Source organism: Scyliorhinus canicula, chromosome 3 (genome assembly GCF_902713615.1).
Source record: "Scyliorhinus canicula chromosome 3, sScyCan1.1, whole genome shotgun sequence".
NCBI classification, from domain to species: domain Eukaryota; kingdom Metazoa; phylum Chordata; class Chondrichthyes; order Carcharhiniformes; family Scyliorhinidae; genus Scyliorhinus; species Scyliorhinus canicula.
In genome coordinates this window covers 148392351-148410918 of record NC_052148.1, presented here as the reverse complement: position 1 = coordinate 148410918, position 18568 = coordinate 148392351, and the positions used below count along the sequence as shown (strand labels likewise).

Here is an 18568-nt window from a genome sequence, read left to right as displayed (position 1 = left end):
GCCACCATAACCTTGACGGACAAGGGAGAGGGTGACTTCCCCCAGTGCCACGCGGTGCCAAGTATGCCAGCAGGTGGCAGATGTGTGCCACGGTTTCCCGGCTCATCCGGAGTCTCCTCCTGCATGCCCGGCCCGTGAGGTCCTGATACGACGTGCGGGGCCGGTACACACAGGGCTCCTCGGGCGCCTCCGTCCCCATGGCGCAACCATCTCCTCCTCCTCATCCTGTCGGGTGGGCGGCCCTCCAGTCTGGGCGGCTGCCACCTGCCCCTCTGCGGCAGCTTCCCTGGCACACTCCACCTCCTCCCCCAGGGCAACATGTAGAAGTGTGGCTGCCGAACATAACAGCCTGCGGGGGGGGGGGGGGGACAACAACGTCACAGTAGCCCGTACTGACGCCCCCCCCCCCCCCCCCCCCCCCCACCGGGCAGCCAGGTGCTATGGGCTGCATGGGCACGACTGTTGGAGGCTGACGCCTGGCCAGGCGGACGATCTCCCTCACACTCACCCCCCTCCCCGGCGCTCGCCCTCCTCCCCGGCACTCGCCCCTTCCCCCCTCCCCGGCACTCGCCCTCTCCCCCCCTCCCCGGCACTCGCCCTCTCCCCCCCTCCCCGGCACTCGCCCTCTCCCCCCCCTCCCCAGCACTCGCCCTCTCCCCGGCAATCGCCCTCCCCTCCCCGGCACTCGCCCTCTCCCCCCCTCCCCGGCACTCGCCCTTTCCCCCCTCCCCGGCACTCGCCCTCTCCCCGGCAATCGCCCTCCCCTCCCCGGCACTCGCCCTCTCCCCCCTCCCCGGCACTCGCCCTTTCCCCCCTCCCCGGCACTCGCCCTCTCCCCGGCAATCGCCCTCCCCTCCCCGGCACTCGCCCTCTCCCCCCTCCCCGGCACTCGCCCTTTCCCCCCTCCCCGGCACTCGCCCTTTCCCCCCTCCCCGGCACTCGTGCTCTCCCCCCTCCCCGGCACTCGCCCTCTCCCCGGCAATCGCCCTCCCCTCCCCGGCACTCGCCCTTTCCCCTCTCCCCGGCACTCGCCCTCTCCGCCCTTCCCCGGCACTCGTCCTCTCCCCCCTCCCCGGCACTCGCTCTCACCCCCCCTCCCCGGCACTCGCCCTCTCCCCCCTCCCCGGCTCTCGCCCCCCCTCCCTGGCCCTCTCCCCCCTCCCCGGCACTTGCCCTTCCCCCCCTCCCCGGCACTCGCCCTCTCCCCCCCTCCCCGGCACTCGCCCACTCCCCCTCCCCGGCACTCGCCCTTTCCCCCCTCCCCGGCACTCGCCCTTTCCCCCCTCCCCGGCACTCGTGCTCTCCCCCCTCCCCGGCACTCGCCCTCTCCCCGGCAATCGCCCTCCCCTCCCCGGCACTCGCCCTTTCCCCTCTCCCCGGCACTCGCCCTCTCCGCCCTTCCCCGGCACTCGTCCCTCTCCCCCCTCCCCGGCACTCGCTCTCACCCCCCCTCCCCGGCACTCGCCCTCTCCCCGGCACTCGCCCTCTCCCCCCTCCCCGGCTCTCTCCCCCCTCCCTGGCCCTCTCCCCCTCCCCGGCACTTGCCCTTCCCCCCCTCCCCGGCACTCGCCCTCTCCCCCCTCCCTGGCACTCGCCCTCTCCCCCCTCCCCGGCACTCGCCCTCTCCGCCCTCCCCGGCACTCACCCCCCCTCACCGGCACTCGCCCTCTCCCCCCTCCCCGGCACTCGCCCTCTCCCCCCTCCCCCGGCACTCGCCCTCTCCCCCCTCCTCGGCACTCGCCCTCTCCCCCCCCCCCCCCCCCATCCCTGGCACTCGCCCTCTCCCCCCTCCCCGGCACTCGCCCTCTCCCCCCTCCCCGGCACTCGCCCTCTCCCCCCCTCCCCGGCACTCGCCCTCTCCCCCCCTCCCCGGCACTCGCCCACTCCCCCCTCCCCGGCACTCGCCCACTCCCCCCTCCCCGGCACTCGCCCTCTCCCCCCTCCCAGGCACTCGCCCTCTCCCCCCCTCCCCGGCACTCGCCCTCTCCCCCCCTCCCCGGCACTCGCCCACTCCCCCCTCCCCGGCACTCACCCTCTCGCCCCTCCCCGGCACTCGCCCTCTCACCGGCACTTGCCCTCTTCGCCCCCCCCTCCCCGGCACTCTCCCTTTCCCCCCTCCCCGGCATTCGCCCTCTCACCCCCACCCACCTCCCCTTCCGCCGCCCCCTCTCATCCCCCCCTCTCACCACCCCTCCCCCACACACACAGACTGCGGCCACGCCGTAACTTCTCCTGCAGCCACCCCACGCCGTAACCGACTTCCACGCTGTCCAGCATCAACCATCAGCACTGGTTGACGCCGTTATATCAGGTGGTTTACTTTACGCCGGCGTGACCCATGGTCAGGTTGGTGGGACACCGGCCCATCCGGCTGGGAGAATTCGGGCAGCCCCGGGGTCCATAGCGTCGCGCCGGTCCCCGCCATTCTCCGAGGCGGGCGGCGCGATTCATGCCTCGCCGACTTTGGTGTGGGCAGAGAAATCGGAAGACGGCGGGGGCGGGATTCACGCCGACCCCCGGCGATTCTCCGACCCGCCGGGGGGTCGGAGAATCCCGGCTTGTAGCTCCCCACCTCCTTATCTAATGTATTTCAAGTTATTCTAGTTCACTCCATATATTTACATTGTTATTACTACCCAACATCCTCCTTCAAATTTCTGAGTTCATAATTTCAGGCAGTCGTGAGACCTTCTAACCTTTCCACAACTCGTTTCCACCACAGACGGACGAGCTCTATCCAAATCTGTTGATTTGGAGGCTGTTCTGGCATCTGGGTATCTTGATCAATGTCTCGCCACTGTACTGGGGGAATGGGCTATCTAAGAATGAGGTGAAGACTCCCCTTTCTCCTGACTTGTACCCTCTGGGATGTCAAGCTGGGACAAAGGTTGATCGCTGATGATAGTGCTCTCCCCTTCTCTATCGAGGCCTTTAATCCAGACCTTGTCATCCTTTCATAGGTGTGGCAAGTGTCAACTTTGGTACCTCTGTTGTAGGCGGAAGCCTGCTTCGTCCTGTAGGGTTGCTTTCTTGCTTGTAAGTCTTGGGAATCTTTAGTTACCAACCCTGGTATTAGTTTCCTCAACAGGATTGGACATTGTATGCAGAGTTTCTTGTCCATCAAGAATTCAGATTGAGGGACTTCCGGTTGCGGTGATGCGGAGCTAAGCCGCACGTTCGGCAGCTCCCACTATTAAAGGACTTTCGGGCCTATTTTAGGGCCCCAAACGGCGCTGTTTCGACGATTCCCGGTGGGGGAAGGTGCTTGGAGGAACATTCCCCGAAGTTTATGGTGCGTACCCGGAGTGGGGCAAAGGAAAAGGCTGCAGCAGCTCCCCAGGAAAAGCGGGGGAAGGAGGATAAAATGGCGGCCAGCGGAGCACCCGAGAATTGGTGGCAGTGGGCGCAGGAGCAGCAAGCTGCTCTTCTGCGCTGTTTTGCGGAGCTGAAGGCTGAGTTGCTGGACTCCCTGAATGCGACTACCAACAAGCTGCTTGAGACCCAGACAGCCCAGGGGATGGCCATTCAGGAGTTGCAGCGGCAGGCCGCTGAGCGGGAGGAGGAGGCCGTGGTCCTCATGGGGAAGGTGGAGTTGCACAAGGTACTTCACAAAAAGTGGCAAGACCGCTTGGATGAGCTGGACTTTCGCACGAGGCGAAAGAATTTGAGGATCCTGGGCCTGGCGGAGGGGCTGGAGGGGTCGGATCCTCCGTCTTATGTGACCACGATGCTGAGCTCGTTGATGGGGGTGGGGTCCTTCCATTTGCCCCTGGAGCTTGAGGGAGCTCGCAGAGTGCTGGCCAGGAGGCCTAAGGCAAATGAGCCCCCGAGGGCGGTGCTGGTGCGGTTCCATCGATTCAGCGACCGGAAGTGTGTGCTGCGCTAGGCCAAGAAAGAGAGGAGCAGCAAGTGGGAGAATTCGGTAGTGCGAATCTACCAGGACTGGAGTGCGGAGGTGGCTAAGCGGCGGGCCGGGTTCAACCGGACGAAGGCGGTGCTGCATGCCAAGCAGGTCAAATTTGGAATGCTGCAGCCTGCGCGTCTGTGGGTGATATATAAGGACCGGCACCACTACTTCGAGTCCCCGGAGGAGGCGTGGGCCTTTGTACAGGCGGAGAAGCTGGACTCGAACTAGGGTCTGGGGGCTGCGGGGTCCGGTGCACTATGGTCGTTGCTGTTTTTGCTGTTGCTGTTTTGTAACTTTGACATGTGTTTTCTATGCTGGTTTTTGCTCTGTTTCCGGGTGGGTCTGTTGGGTATAGTTTTGGGTTATGTGGGGATTGTTGGGGGTTTGTTTTTTTTTTATTTTCTCTTCTGTACGGGGCTGGGGGATGGGGTGGAGCTGGAATTTGGGGAGCTGCGTCAGAAGGGTGGGGTGGGGCAGTGTGAAAGCGCGGGCTTTCCTCTGGTCATGGGGGACGGGTCGGGCAGGGTGTGCTGGCCTGGGGCGAGCAGTTGATAAGCTATGGCTAGTCGGCGGGGGAGGGGGGCGGGGTGCCCTCTGATCCGGCTGATCACCTGGAACGTGAGGGGGCTGAATGGGCCGGTTAAGCGGGCTCGGGTATTTTCTCATTTGAAGGGGCTGAAGGCGGACGTGGCTATGCTCCAGGAGACCCACTTGAAGGTGGCGGACCAGGTTCGTCTGAGGAACGGGTGGGTGGGGCAGGTTTTCCACTCAGGATTAGACGCGAAGAACCGGGGGGTGGCGATTCTGGTGGGGAAGAGAGTGGCGTTCGAGGCGTCTGAGGTGGTGTCGGACAAGGAGGGTAGATTTATTATGGTGAAGGGCAGGCTGCAGGGAGAGAAGGTGGTGCTGGTTAATGAATATGCCCCGAATTGGGATGATGCTGGCTTCATGAGGCGCTTGTTGGGCCGCATTCCGGACCTGGAGGCAGGGGGCCTGATCATGGGGGGGAGACTTTAACAGGGTGCTAGATCCCCCACTGGACCAGTCCAGTGCAAGGACGGGTAGGAGGCCAGCGGCAGCCAAGGTGCTGAGGGGGTTTATGGACCAGATGGGAGGGGTGGATCCCTGGAGGTTTGGGAGGCCGAGGGCGCTGGAGTACTCCTTTTTCTCCCATGTGCATTGGGTTTACTCCCGAAAGATCTTTTCGTCCTGAGCAGGGGATTGATCCCGAAGGTGCAGGATGCAGAGTATTCGGCCATAGCAATTTCAGACCATGCTCCGCACTGGGTCGATCTGGAGATGGGGAGGTGCGGGACCAGCGCTCGCTGTGGTGCCCGGATGTGGGGATGCTGGTTGATGAGGAGGTGTGTAGGAGGGTCCGGGGAAGTATTGAGGGGTATCTTGAGACCAACGACACGGGAGAGGTCCGGGTGGGGATGGTCTGGGAGGCTCTGAAAGCAGTGATCCGGGCCCATAGGGAAAGGAGGGAGAGGAGGGAGAGGGAGAGACTGGCGGGGGAGCTCCTGGACGTGGATAGGAGGTACCCGGAGGCCCCGTAAGAGGGGTTGCTGGAGGAACGGCGTAGTTTGCAGGCCAAGTTCGACTTGTTGACCATCAGAAAGGCGGAGACACAGTAGAGGAGGGCGCAAGGTGCGGTATATGAGTATGGGGAGAAGGTGAGCAGGATGTTGGCGCATCAGCTCCGCAGGCGAGATGCGGCTAGGGAAATTGGTGGAGTGGCGGATAAGGGTGGGAATGTGGTGCAGAAGGGGGCAGAGGTGAACGGGGTCTTTAGGGACTTTTACGAGGAACTGTACCGGTCGGAGCCACCAGCCATCCCGATGGAATTTTATAAAAAGTATGCGGATCTGGTGGGCCCCCTGTTGGTGCGAGCCTTCAATGAGGCATGGGAGGGGAGGGCTTTGCCCCCGACGATGTCACGGGCACTGATCTCTCTGATCCTGAAGCGGGATAAGGACCCCTTGCAGTGTGGATCATTAAGGCCAATCTCGCTCCTCAATGTTGACACTAAGTTGCTGGTGCAGATCCTGGCCACCAGGATAGAGGACTGTGTGCCAGGGTTGATATACGAGGATCAGACAGGATTTGTCAAGGGAAGACAGCTTAACACGAATGTGCGGAGATTGTTAAATGTTATTATGATGCCGACGGTGGAGGGGGTGGCGGAGATAGTGGTGGCGCTGGATGCAGAGAAGGCGTTTGATAGAGTTGAGTGGGGGTACCTGTGGGAGGTGCTGGAGCATTTCGGATTCGGGGAGGGGTTCATCAAATGGGTGAGGTTGCTCTACGAGTCCCCGATGGTGAGTGTAGTTACCAATGGAAGGAGATCAGAGTACTTCAGGTTCTACCGTGGGACCAGGCAGGGGTGCCCCCTGTCCCCCTTGCTTTTTGCACTGGCGATAGAACCTCTGGCTTTGGCGCTGAGGGAGTCGGGGAGGTGGAGAGGCCTGGTGCGGGGTGGGGAGGAACATCGGGTATCGTTGTATGCGGACGACCTGCTGTTGTATGTGGCGGACCCAGAGGGGGGAATGCCGGGGGTGATGGAGCTGTTAGCGGAATTTGGGGGCTTCTCGGGCTACAAGTTAAATCTGGGCAAGAGTGAGGTATTTGTAGTACACCCGGGTGATCAGGAGGAGGGAATTGGGAGGCTTCCGTTTAAGAGGGCAGTGAAGAGTTTCAGATACCTGGGGGTGCAGGTGGCCAGGAGTTGGGGGACTCTCCATAAGCTTAATTTTACCAGGCTTGTGGAGCAGATGGAGGAGGAATTCAAAAGGTGGGACATGGTGCCGCTATCGCTGGCGGGTAGAGTGCAGTCCGTCAAAATGACGGTTCTTCCGAGGTTCTTGTTCCTTTTTCAGTGTTTGCCCATCTTTATCCCTAGGGCCTTTTTTAGGAGGGCGACTAGCAGCATCATGAGCTTTGTTTGGGCGCATGGGACCCCGAGGGTGAAGAGGGTCTTCTTGGAGCGGGGTAGAGATGGTGGGGGGCTGGCGTTACCCAATCTCTCGGGGTATTATTGGGCGGCCAATGTGTCGATGGTATGCAAGTGGGTGATGGAGGGGGAGGGGGCAGCATGGAAACGGTTGGAGATGGCTTCCTGTGGAGATACAAGCCTGGGGGTCCTGGTAACGGCGCCGTAGCCGCTCCCTCCTACGAGGTATACCACGAGTCCGGTGGTGGCGGCTACCCTCAAGATTTGAGGGCAGTGGAGGCGACATAGGGGGAAAGTGCAGGGCTCGATGGAGGCTCCGTTAAGGGGAAACCATCGGTTTGTCCCGGGGAACATTGATGGGGGGTTCCTGGGGTGGCACAGAGCGGGCATCAGACAGCTGGGGGACCTGTTCATTGATGGGAGGTTTGCGAGCCTGGGGGAGTTGGAGTAGTTTGGGCTCCCCTTGGGGAACATGTTCAGGTATCTGCAGGTAAAGGCATTTGCTAGGCGGCAGGTGGAGGGATTCCCTTTGCTTCCCGCGAGGGGGGTGAGTGACAGGGTGCTTTCGGGGGTCTGGGTCGGGGATGGGAACATATCTGATATCTACAAGGTAATGCAGGAGGTGGAGGAGGCGTCAGTAGAGGAGCTAAAGGCTAAGTGGGAGGGGGAATTGGGGGAACAGATCGAAGATGGGACATGGGCTGATGCCCTGGAGAGGGTTAACTCTTCCTCCTCATGTGCGCGGCTTAGCCTCATCCAATTCAAGGTGCTGCACTGGGCCCACATGCCCGGGTTTTTGGGGGCGAAGACAGGTGTGTCAGGTGTTCGGGGAGTCCAGCGAACCATGCCCATATGTTCTGGGCATGCCCGGCACTGGAGGAGTTCTGGAAGGAGGTGGCGAGGACAATGGTAGGATGGTAGGTGGTAGGATCCAGGGTCAAGCCAGGCTGGGGACTCGTGATTTTTGGGGTTGGGGTGGAGCCGGGAGTGCAGGAGGCGAAAGAGGCCGGTGTGCTGGCCTTTGCGTCCCTAGTAGCCCGGTGGAGGATCTTGCTACAGTGGAAGGATGCGAGACCACCAAGCGTGGAGACCTGGATCAATGACATGGCAGGTTTTATTAAGCTAGAGAAGGTCAAATTCACCCTGAGGGGGTCGGTACAAGGGTTCTTTAGGCGGTGGCAAACTTTCCTCTACTTTCTGCCTCAGCGATAGGGAACTAGGTCAGCAGCAGCAGCAACCTGGGGGGGAAAAGGGGGGGGGGGGGGGAACGTTGACTATGTTTGCTTATTTAATTTTAATTTATTTTTAAGTTCCCTTGTTGTTTACTGGGTTTGGAGGGGTGGGGGGGGGGGGTGAGATACATGCGTTGATACGGTCTTGGGGGTGTTACAGTTATTATGGTGTTTTATTGTTGCTTTTCATTGTTTGTTGTTATATTTTCTGTAAAAAATTTCAATAAAAATTATTTTTCAAAAAAGAATTCAGATGGAGCCAGGCTGCATTATAATAGGGCGATGCTGTGGAAAAATCCACACCTTTGTTTCAAGGAGAGCTTTTACAGTGCAGACCCCTCTTTCCATCTCCCTATTTAATTGTGGGTATCTCAAGGAGCTGGTACTGTGGCGGAAGCTGGAAGTGGTGGCGAAATGCCTGAAGTACTCATTTGAAAATTGTGGGCCATTGCCGACATGATCTCATCCAGAATACCGTGACTCATGAATATCTCTTTGAGTGCCTTAATTACTGTCTCTGTGGTAGTCATATATAGTTGCTTCATCCCAAACCACTATACAAACCAAATAATCCTCCACTATAAAGGAACAAATTGCTGTTAAAGAAAAACAGGTTGATGCCCAGCCTCTCCCATGGCCTGCTGTGGAACTGTGTGGAGATGAGAGATTCTCTTTGGCCCTGCCTGTGCAGTGCACACACCTGACAGTTTACTATGTTGTTGTGAATCACCCTGCAAATCACTGGTCACCACACAGCGGATTGGGCCCATGTGTTGCACTTAATCATGCCCAGGTAACCCTGATACATTTTTTAAAGGGTCTCTGGCTGAAAGGAAACTGAGGTGGCCAGGTGTTCATTGTCGGCCAGGAGATCATGAATGACCATAAAGTGTTTTTGTTGTGTGAACCAAGCTTTCAAGTTACTACTTCTTGGTTTCTTTTGTAACCACCTTTGTTGGAAGTAAAGGCAGCTGCAGACATACTCGTTCACGCATTTCTTTCTGGCGAAGCTGTTGGGAGTTTACTTGTGGTCACTGGCAGGTAACTTGTCAATTGGGAGTAGGCATTCAGCTTTTCAATTGACGACCTTGTCAGAAGCACTGTGGCCCTGGAAAGTGTGTCTGCTGTTGTTTGGTTTTTACCTTGGATATACGCCGTCTTGTAGGTGAACCTTATGAGGTGTAGGCAGTACCTCTGGATTCTGGAAGGCAACTTTTTAAACTCCTAGTAATGAGGCGCATGGCTTATTGCCTGTTTCAATTGTGACATTGAGACCAAAGATATAGTCTGAAAACATCTTGCATGCCTTGGTGACTGTGAAGGCTTCATTTTCTATGATGGTGTATCTCGTCTTGGTGTCGGACAGCCTTCTGGAAGCTTCGTAAATCAGTTGGTGCTTTCCATCGAGTTGTTCCTGGAATAGGATCTCTTCCAGATCTGTGGACAAAGCAACTGCTGCAATGGTGATGGACAAGGATGGGTCTTGTTGGACCAGAATGACAATGGAGAGCAGCAGCATCTTGGTGCGAATGAACCCTTGCTCTTTATGCGAGTCCCAGCACCATGCCTGGTCTTTCTTAAGCAGATGCCTGAAAGGTTTGGTGACCTGTGCAAAATTTGGTTAAAATGTTGCCAACGGTTTCACCAACCCCAGAATTGTTTGAGGTCGAGAGCAGAGGATGTGGTTGGGAACTTGCAAATTGCTTTAGTTATCTATGGGTCTGCCACAATGCCATTATTATTGACAATGGGGCCCAGGAACCAAAATAATGCTTTGGAGAACTCACATTGCTCATTCAGCAACAGCCCTACTTCCTCGAGGCACTCTATGACTGCTGTCAGCTTCCTCCAAAGTTATACAATGCACCATCCATGTGGCAAATGAACCCCTGTAGGGCCTGAAAAATGGCCAGCATTATACGTTCAAATATTTCTGGTGGCAAAGTGATTCTAAAAGCCAAGCAGGTAAAGCAGAATCTGCCAAAGGAGGTAATGAATGCATCGCAGGTCAGATTCTTTGTCAAGGGAAAGTTGCCAAATCCCCTGCTAGTGTCCCGCTTCAAAAATACCAGGCTCTTCCAGAGTTAAGTTAGACTTTCGTCCACGGAGGACGTGGGAGTGTACTTTTCTGGCTATGGTTTTAATTGTCAGGACAATGTGAATATGGACCCTTTTGATTTTGAGACTGACAACGTCTTGGAACACCACGCAGTTGGTTGTGTGACGGAGGAGATGACCCCATATTTGTCATCTTACCCAGTGCTGCTGCACTTGTTTCATGAGTGGCTGGGGAATCTTTTTGTGGCATGAATGGGCACACAGGTTTAACATCCAGACTCAGCATGGTCTGGTACGCCTTTTTCTGTCACCACAGAATCAGATCCACAGCAATGTGGTTGACTCTTAACTTCCCCCTGAAATGGCCATGCAAGTCTCTCAGCTCAATGGCAATTAGGGATGGGCAATAAATGTTAGTCCAGCCAGCGATACCCATATCCCAAGAGTGAATAAAATAAAAGTGATTGCTTTAGTGGTCAGTTAGGGTATTGATTCCCTTGATCTGGAGTGTCCCTATTCCTGTGCTGTTTAACTAACTGAAGTGTGGGGTTTCCTTTATACCATGGTTTACTTTCTTCTCTTAAAATGGACCTGTGGATAACTTGCTCAAAGATTAGATCTTCTTTTGCTTGTAGTATGTCTGAGAGCACATCAAGGGCAGCACGGTAGCACGATGGTTAGCACTGTTGCTTCACAGCTCCAGGGTCCCAGGTTCGATTCCCAGTTTGGGTCACTGTTTGTGTGGACTCTGCATGTTCTCCCTGTGTCTGCGTGGGTTTCCTCTGCTTGCCCAGTTTCCTCCCACAGCCCAAAGATGTGTGGATTAGGTGGATTGGCCATGATAAATTGCCCTTAGCATCCAAAAATGTTAGGTGGGGTTACGGGGTTATGGTGGAGGCCGGGGCTTGGGTGGGGTGCTCTTTCCAAGGGCCGGTGCCAAATGGCCTTCTTCTGCACTGTAAATTTTATGATTCGATGATATACTACTCCTACAATTATTCTATCCCTGACTGACAAGTCCTGATTTTAGGTCAGTATAGTTTCAGCCTTCAGCCATCCTGTACAGATCATCAACAAGTTAATCAACAGGTTCTCTGGGCTGCTGGACACACCTAGTAAATTTCGCCTTTTGAGGATTTGTGACTTCTTAGGTTAAAATAAACATTGAATCAATCATTTCAGACATTTTCAAATTTAGTGGATGGTTTGTTGATTCCATGTCCAACAATAATATTATCCATTATTGGGCTTACCAAGTAAAACAGTGTGTTTACTTGTTGATCTTTGTCACTTTATCCAGACCTGAAGCAATCATGTATCTAAAGTCCCCAATTATCTAATTGATGTGGGCCTTGGATAAGTTCAACTTGATCTGGAAAAGTGGATTTCTGACCCTCAAATCAACTGTGCAGTGGAGCTTTTTGCTTCTGCCCTTTGTTTCTAATTCTGCTAAGGAGATTCTCTCAAGTCATCTCCCCAGGTCTTCACGTTAGGTGATTTCACTCAGTGAGCTCAGGCTGGTTCTCCTTTAGTTTTTCAGCTTTTGAATTTCTGCACCAGCTTCTCGGAGGTTTTCCAAAGTGCGCCACCAGTTGGAGGGTATTGGATACTGCTCGCTAAGTCTTAATGAAGTTTTCATAGTCTTAAGTAGGTTAACTGTATGGATTAATTAACTCTAAGAACTATGTACGTACATAAAAATAAAGAGTTCAAGCCAGGAGCTGTCTCCATGTGGCTTGTGCACATGGCTCTGTCCAATGCTGAACCCTTGGAGAGGTTATGTGTTCTGTTACGTTACCGTATGGGCGGTAATGTACTCAGTCCATCATTAACCCTATAGTGCCTGATCCTTATATTGCAATGGGGACCCTGCTACCTTCCTGACTCCACCCAAGAGCAGGCTGGAAGGCTTATGGACAGCTGCTTACCCCGACATGAATCAAGGCCATTCAGTGGGCAATTACTGCCTACTTAAAGGGCTCATCCCATTTTTGCTGATATTCAACCAGCAGCAGGCAAGGGAGGAATCACACAGCATGTCTGAAAAGCAATATCGTTTGGATCCTAGGGGGTGGGGAGATGGCCTTCCTTGTTCAAAAGCACGGTGTCTGATCGAGAGGTGAGTGGGGTACATGCGTTGGGGGGGGGGGATTGCAGGCTGATGAGGGCCACCCCTCTGCCCTTGCCTCCGGCCTCCTGTTAATAATAGATCATATTATCTCATTGATTAGCTAATAACTATTTCAGTCTGAATGGTTTTCTGTGAGATGAATGAGGTTTTGGTCTTGTTTAGAAATTTGGTGAATGTCCAGAAATGGGTGTACTGAATGAATTTTCACAGACCAGAATGTTTATTCCGAAAGAAGGATCCGGCCTATGCCAACCCAAGTGCAGCATAACGACCAGACAGACAAGTTCAAGACCAAAGATCGCTACCAGACGGATGAGCCCAGCAGAAACGAAGCCACTTGTTCCACCCAGCCACGCAAGATCCGGACAAAGGCTTTGTCCATCTGCATAGAGCCGGTTGCCCTGAAGTTAAGTATAGGGTATTGTAGTTGTTAGGTGTAGTTTAACTTGTCGTGTTTTGTGTTGCATGCCAAAGTAATCCTTGTGTGTAAATAAACCATCTTTGAACTTGAACTGACTAACTGGTTGTGTGGTCCTTTGATCGATATCCCGTAAAGCCTTGCGGTGATATCATTTGATACCCGGCAACTCTAAAGAGCATAATTATTAATTGGCAACATTACTCTGGTGCCGACTGGCAACAACACTTACTAAATAATCCCGATTGTGCTAAACATTACACTAACAACCGATTTAAGATCACCAGTTGGACTCGCAGTATGGCTCACCTACACATATATTCACACAGGGCCCTGTTCTTTGCCAACAGAAAGAACATGGAACAAGTGTGTTTAAAACAGCAGAAATAAGTTTAAAACTTTCTGCAATAAGTTGAAGTCTCCATCTGTCATTCTGGAATATTTTGAATGGAACAAAGCCGAAGCATTTTTTGAATAGTACAAAATTATTACTAGAATAAAAAGGCTTAGTCTCATACAGTATTTTATGACTTTGTAATGATTTTAAGTGTGGGACAGATTTTTATCTGTGTCAACTTGTCAATATCTGTTGGAATGAGAAACAGCAGCTTTCACAATGGGCAGATGATCTGTTCCATTAGATTACCACCTGGAAAGCAAAGTCAAAAATCTCTTCCTCCCCCCCAATGTATCGATGTCTTCAATAAAATGAAAGTTTTCCATGCTTATTTTATACATTATTTTCTTAATCAGCATAAAGAAAAGCAGAGAGCTAAAATAAACAGAAGAGCCAGCAAAGATGTGAACCCACTAAAATGTCAGTACATCTGGAGGCATTCCTGTTGTATTAATGATTTTGTAATTTTTTTTAAATAACTGATTAAATTGGACTATCTGGGAATAATTCAATTTCTATATTTGTTCATTTAACGGTATTACCACAAGAAGTTATTGAGGTCGAGCATATCTCAAAATCTGAGAGAACTTAATAAAGCACTTGGGAAAAGAAATACACAGGTGTGGTAGGGACAATAACCCAAAGAAATGAGGCTAGAGCAGCCAAAGTTTATGCAGAGCCCACTGCAGCATGAGCTGCAGTGGGACAAATGGGAAATATTGACATTTCGACTTCAGTTAAGGGAAATAAAAGACGTACCGTTTTCAAGCAAACATTGGTGTATTTGCTTATCTTTTATTGCCTGCATCTTCTCTTTGTCCCACTGAAGGCATAATTGATGATCTTCGTAAGGCCGTTCAAAAGGGCTTAACGTCTTCAGTAATTTGAAGGTGCTAGCCGTAGCTTGTTCATAAACAGCCTTATGGCGATTCTTGTGAGCTTCAAAATCAGTATTTACAATCCAAGCTCTTAAAATTACATTATTTATGACAACAGAACGTCGAATCAAATAATCGGCTCTGTACAACATGATACTGGGAAATCTCACCCACAGAGTCCGAATTCTCAAGATATGCAGGTATTTCTCACATTTCCATCTTTTCTTGTAAACTGTGATTCCAGTTTTAACATCGGTTGAAACTATCACCTCCACACTAACAGTACTGGGCTCAGAACATAAATATTCAATGGAAAGTTTGTAGTCAGCCACTACCAAGTCAGCTGCATTAATAAACCGGATGAAATCGTTGTGCTGTCTGTCTGTTGAAGATTGCAAAACAGAGGTAGTTTGTGTTGTACTTATACTGAGTAAAGGTATTGGCATCTGGAAAAGAATTCATAAAATACAAATTTCTATTAAATTCAGCAACTGAACAGCATGAATATCATTTATTTTTAAAATTAAAAACATTAATAATTTTAGACTATTTAATTATCTCATGTGTATATCATCTGAAATGGCCTTTTAGTATTTTCTGATCAGCTAACTAGATACATCAATAAAATGACACTGAGAAAAATACTAAGAAAAACTTAATCAGATGAGTGCTTGCTAATCCTGTCATGGTTGCTTTTCTGTAACTAACAAATTCTGAAGTTTAGCAATCAGACTTTTTTGGTGTGGAGATGCCGGCGTTGGACTGGGGTGGGCACAGTAAGAAGTCTTACAACACCAGGTTAAAGTCCAACAGGTTGGTTTGCAATCACTAGCTTTCAGAGCGTTTGCTCCTTGAACAGGTGAGTCACGTTTTTGGAAAAGCTGTAACTTAATTACACGTTTTACTTGATATAAATTTCCAGATTCTTTGTGAGCTTCAGAGCCACCAGTTATGGTGCTCTGGTTTATGATGACACAGATATTGGCACAGCTTCAACTGATGCTGATGAAGCAAGCTATTTCCAGCACTTCTTTGAAACCCTTGATTCCAGCAGGGGGGAACAGTTCACTTGTTGCATTTAGCAGCATCTGCCCCATTATAGAGTTGCAAAACTACTGTAAATGATATCCGTCACAAGCCTTTGCCCCTTTATTTTTTTGAACATATATATTTTTCAACTTTTAATTAACTGGAAATATAGTAATTTGAACTGAGATAGAGCAAACTTCTTAAAAATGCAAGGCTACATTCCAATGTGAAGGTGAGAAACAAATAAAACAGTCAAGGGAGCATGAAGAGAAACACCTCTTATATTAAGGATACCTATCAAAACCCATAGCTGACTAAGGAAGAGACATGCAAAATGTAAAGCAACAGATGTTGAAATAACAGCTGCCACAGACAGACATACCCAAAATCTCTTGGGAATACACAATGGATGAAGTATTTCACAGCAAGACTGCCGAGCCATGAGAGTGAGATTGCAGGTGACACCAGTAGTATAAAGAGGAAACAGGCTGAATGTTGTGCTTTTTCTCATGGGACAAGTGTGTCGCTAGGTTCAGTAAGCCAACTATACCAGACATCTACCAGCAAATGAAGATCTCACAAAAATTGCAACATCTTCTACATCTGACCCCATCCAAGAAACCAACTAACCCATATGGACAGCAATGTTTTAAGATCTACAATTCCAGGCCAATCAAAGGTCACATAACTGTATTCTTTAGATATTTTTATTTGGACTCCAACTCCTCTTATTCCTGATGTGTGTATGTGCGTGTGTGTGAGAAAGAGAGCGTGGGTCCAAATGAATGCAAAAGAGCTTGACATTACATTTTCTTATTTTTCTCAGGTTTAGTGGTCAATAAATTTGCTCCCTCTTTGACCCAAGCAAACCTTCTTTGAGTGGGTCATATTTCTCGCAGCTTAAATAGTTCAATACATTCTAATTTAGAAAAAGGCATAACCTCTGGAAAAGAAACTTCAACCTTTGTTGCAAACAATGGAGGAGGTTGAATAGAGGGGTGCCAGTTCACTCCTTCTCACCTGGTCATAACACGCGGGATTCTCCACCCGGCCAGGCCAGAGAATCCCCGCGACTGGCACGTCACTGCCACGCCGCCCTGACTCCGGCACGCAATTCTCCGCAGAGCGGAGAATCAGCGGCATTGGCGTCGGTGTGGTTGGCGCAGTGCCAGACGGGGGGCCACTCCACGTGGCCCCCACTTGCCGATTCTCGGCCCGAGATGGGCCGAGCGGCTGTCGTAAAAGCCTTCTCTCAGCCGGCAGGAATTCGGCATGGAAGGGTCGGGTGGCGGCCTGTGGGGGGGGTCTCCGATGTGGCCTGGTCCGCGATCGGGGCTCACAAATCAGCAGGCCGGCCTCTCTGGCTGGGGCCCTCCTTTCTTCCGCGCCAGCCCCTGTAGCCCTGCGCCATATTGGTCAGGGCTGACGCGTTGAAGGGAGCCACTGCGCATGCGCGCATTGGCGCCGGTGCCACTGCGCATGCACGTATCCCGTGGCACCCAGTTGACACTAGGATCAGCAGCTGGAGCGGCGTGAACCGCTCCAGCGCTGTGCTGGCCCCCTTTAGGGGCCAGAATTGCTGATCCTCAGGCCATGTTGACACCTTCGAGAAACGTGACAGCGTTTCCGACGGCGTCAACACTTGGCCTCAGGATCACAGAATCCCGTCCAATATCTTTAAATAAATGATGGAGTGATTCTCTGGCCGCCTTGTGCCGGCCACACATCCAGCTATGCAGAGAGAATAGAGGGAGAATGTGGTTCAGACCGGGCGCTGAACAGAGCGCGATGCTCCAGTCTGCTGCAACTGATTTAATCTGGTTCACGCCCTCATTGGGAGAGAAACAGATTAACATATTTAAATAAGTATTTAAATATGCTTGGTCAATTGCAAACTGGATTCTTCCTGTTTCCCCAGCACCAACCCCACCCTCCAGCGCAGTGTGAAGCTGACAGGAATCACTACTGGTCTCCACCACCGGAGACCATTGGAGCCCCTGGATGTTCGGGGATATGGCAGGGTGCTGGTACCAGCGATTGTGGGGGGGAAATGAGACCTGGGGCGTGATTCTCCAGAAAGATTTTGAAGTGCGGTTGCGAGCTTGAACTACTGCGAGCTTCCCGACGCTCGGCCGGGCAAAACCGGGAATGCTATTCAACGTTATGTCCACTTAACGAGGCCCCATGAACCTGGGAAGGCTCCTAGAAATGGTCAAGGCCAGGAGGGATGTCCTGTTCTGATAAAACCATAAGACAGAGGAGCAGAATTAGGCCACTCGGCCCATCGAATCTGCCCCACCATTTAATCATGGCTGATATTTTTCTCATCCCCATTTTCCTGTCTTTTCCCCATAACCCATGATCCCCTTATTAATCAAGAATCTATCTATGTCGGTCTGAAAGACACTCAGTGATTTGGCCTCCACAGCCTTCTGAAGTAAAACGTTCCACAGATTCACCATCCTCTGGCTGAAGAAATGCCTCCCTATCTATGTTTTAAAGAATCGTCCCTTTAGTCTGAGATTGTGTCCTTTGGTTCTAATTTTTCCTACTACTGGAAACGTCCACTCTATCCAGGCCTTGCATATTCCTGTACGTTTCAATAAGGTCCCCCCTCATCCTTCTAAACTCCAACATGAGTACAGACACAGAGTCCTCAACCGTTCCTCATACGACAAGCTCTTAATTCCAGGGATCATTCTTGTGAACCTCCTCTGGACCCTTTCCAAGGCCAGCACATCCTTCCTTAGTTTTGGGGCCCAGAACTGCTCACAATACTCCAAGGGACCCTGAGGGTCCCGGAGGATGAGCCACAGGACAACCAGTGCCGCCTGGGACTAGGTGGCAGTGGTCGTCATCTCAGGAAGCGTGACCAGGAGGACTAGCCTCAGTGCTGCAAGAAAGTCAACGACCTACACGGGCAGCAGTGGTGAGTTGATACCAATGACCCACCCCCAAGACCTTTCCGCCCCGATGCAAGCATCCACCCCTTCCCAGCCTTGCATGCACCCCTTTTTCCCTCGGGTAGAATGGTCAATTATTAGGGGGCATAGGTTTAAGGTGCGAGGGGCAAGGTTTAGAGATGAACGAGGCAAGTTTTTTTTTAAACATAGATGGTGCCTGGAACTTGCTGCAGGAGGTGGTGGTGGAAGCAGGGACGATAGTGACATTTAAGAGGCATTTTGACAAATACATGAATAGGATGGGAATAGAGGGCTACGGACCCAGGAAGTGTAGAAGATTTTAGTTTAGACGGGCAGCATGGTCGGCACAGGCTTGGAGGGCCGAAGAGCCTGTTCCTGTGCTGTACTTTTCTTTGTTCTTTGTTCAAACCCTCCCTTCAGCCTTCTCTCCCATCGACCCCCCCCCCCCTCCCCCCACTTCCTTCATCAGCACCCCTAACCACTGTGAACCACGCATGCGGCTAACACTGCCCTCTCTGTGTCTCCACAGGAGAAGCTCTCCCACAACCGCCGGGAGAGGGCCCAGACTGGTGGAGGGACGCTGGACATAAGAATCCTCTCGCCTTCGAGGAATGGGCCCTGGAGGAGACTGGGCTGGCCGA

General features: G+C 52.4%; 1 protein-coding gene across 1 annotated transcript in view; it reads right to left on the bottom strand.

The window, feature by feature from the left end:
* Positions 1-18568, bottom strand: part of LOC119963007 (protein sel-1 homolog 3-like) — a 129954-nt gene that overhangs the window by 98845 nt on the left and 12541 nt on the right. Inside the window, 1 exon segment of the mRNA XM_038791459.1 lies at positions 13856-14420. Coding sequence (XP_038647387.1) covers positions 13856-14420 — 565 coding nt within the window.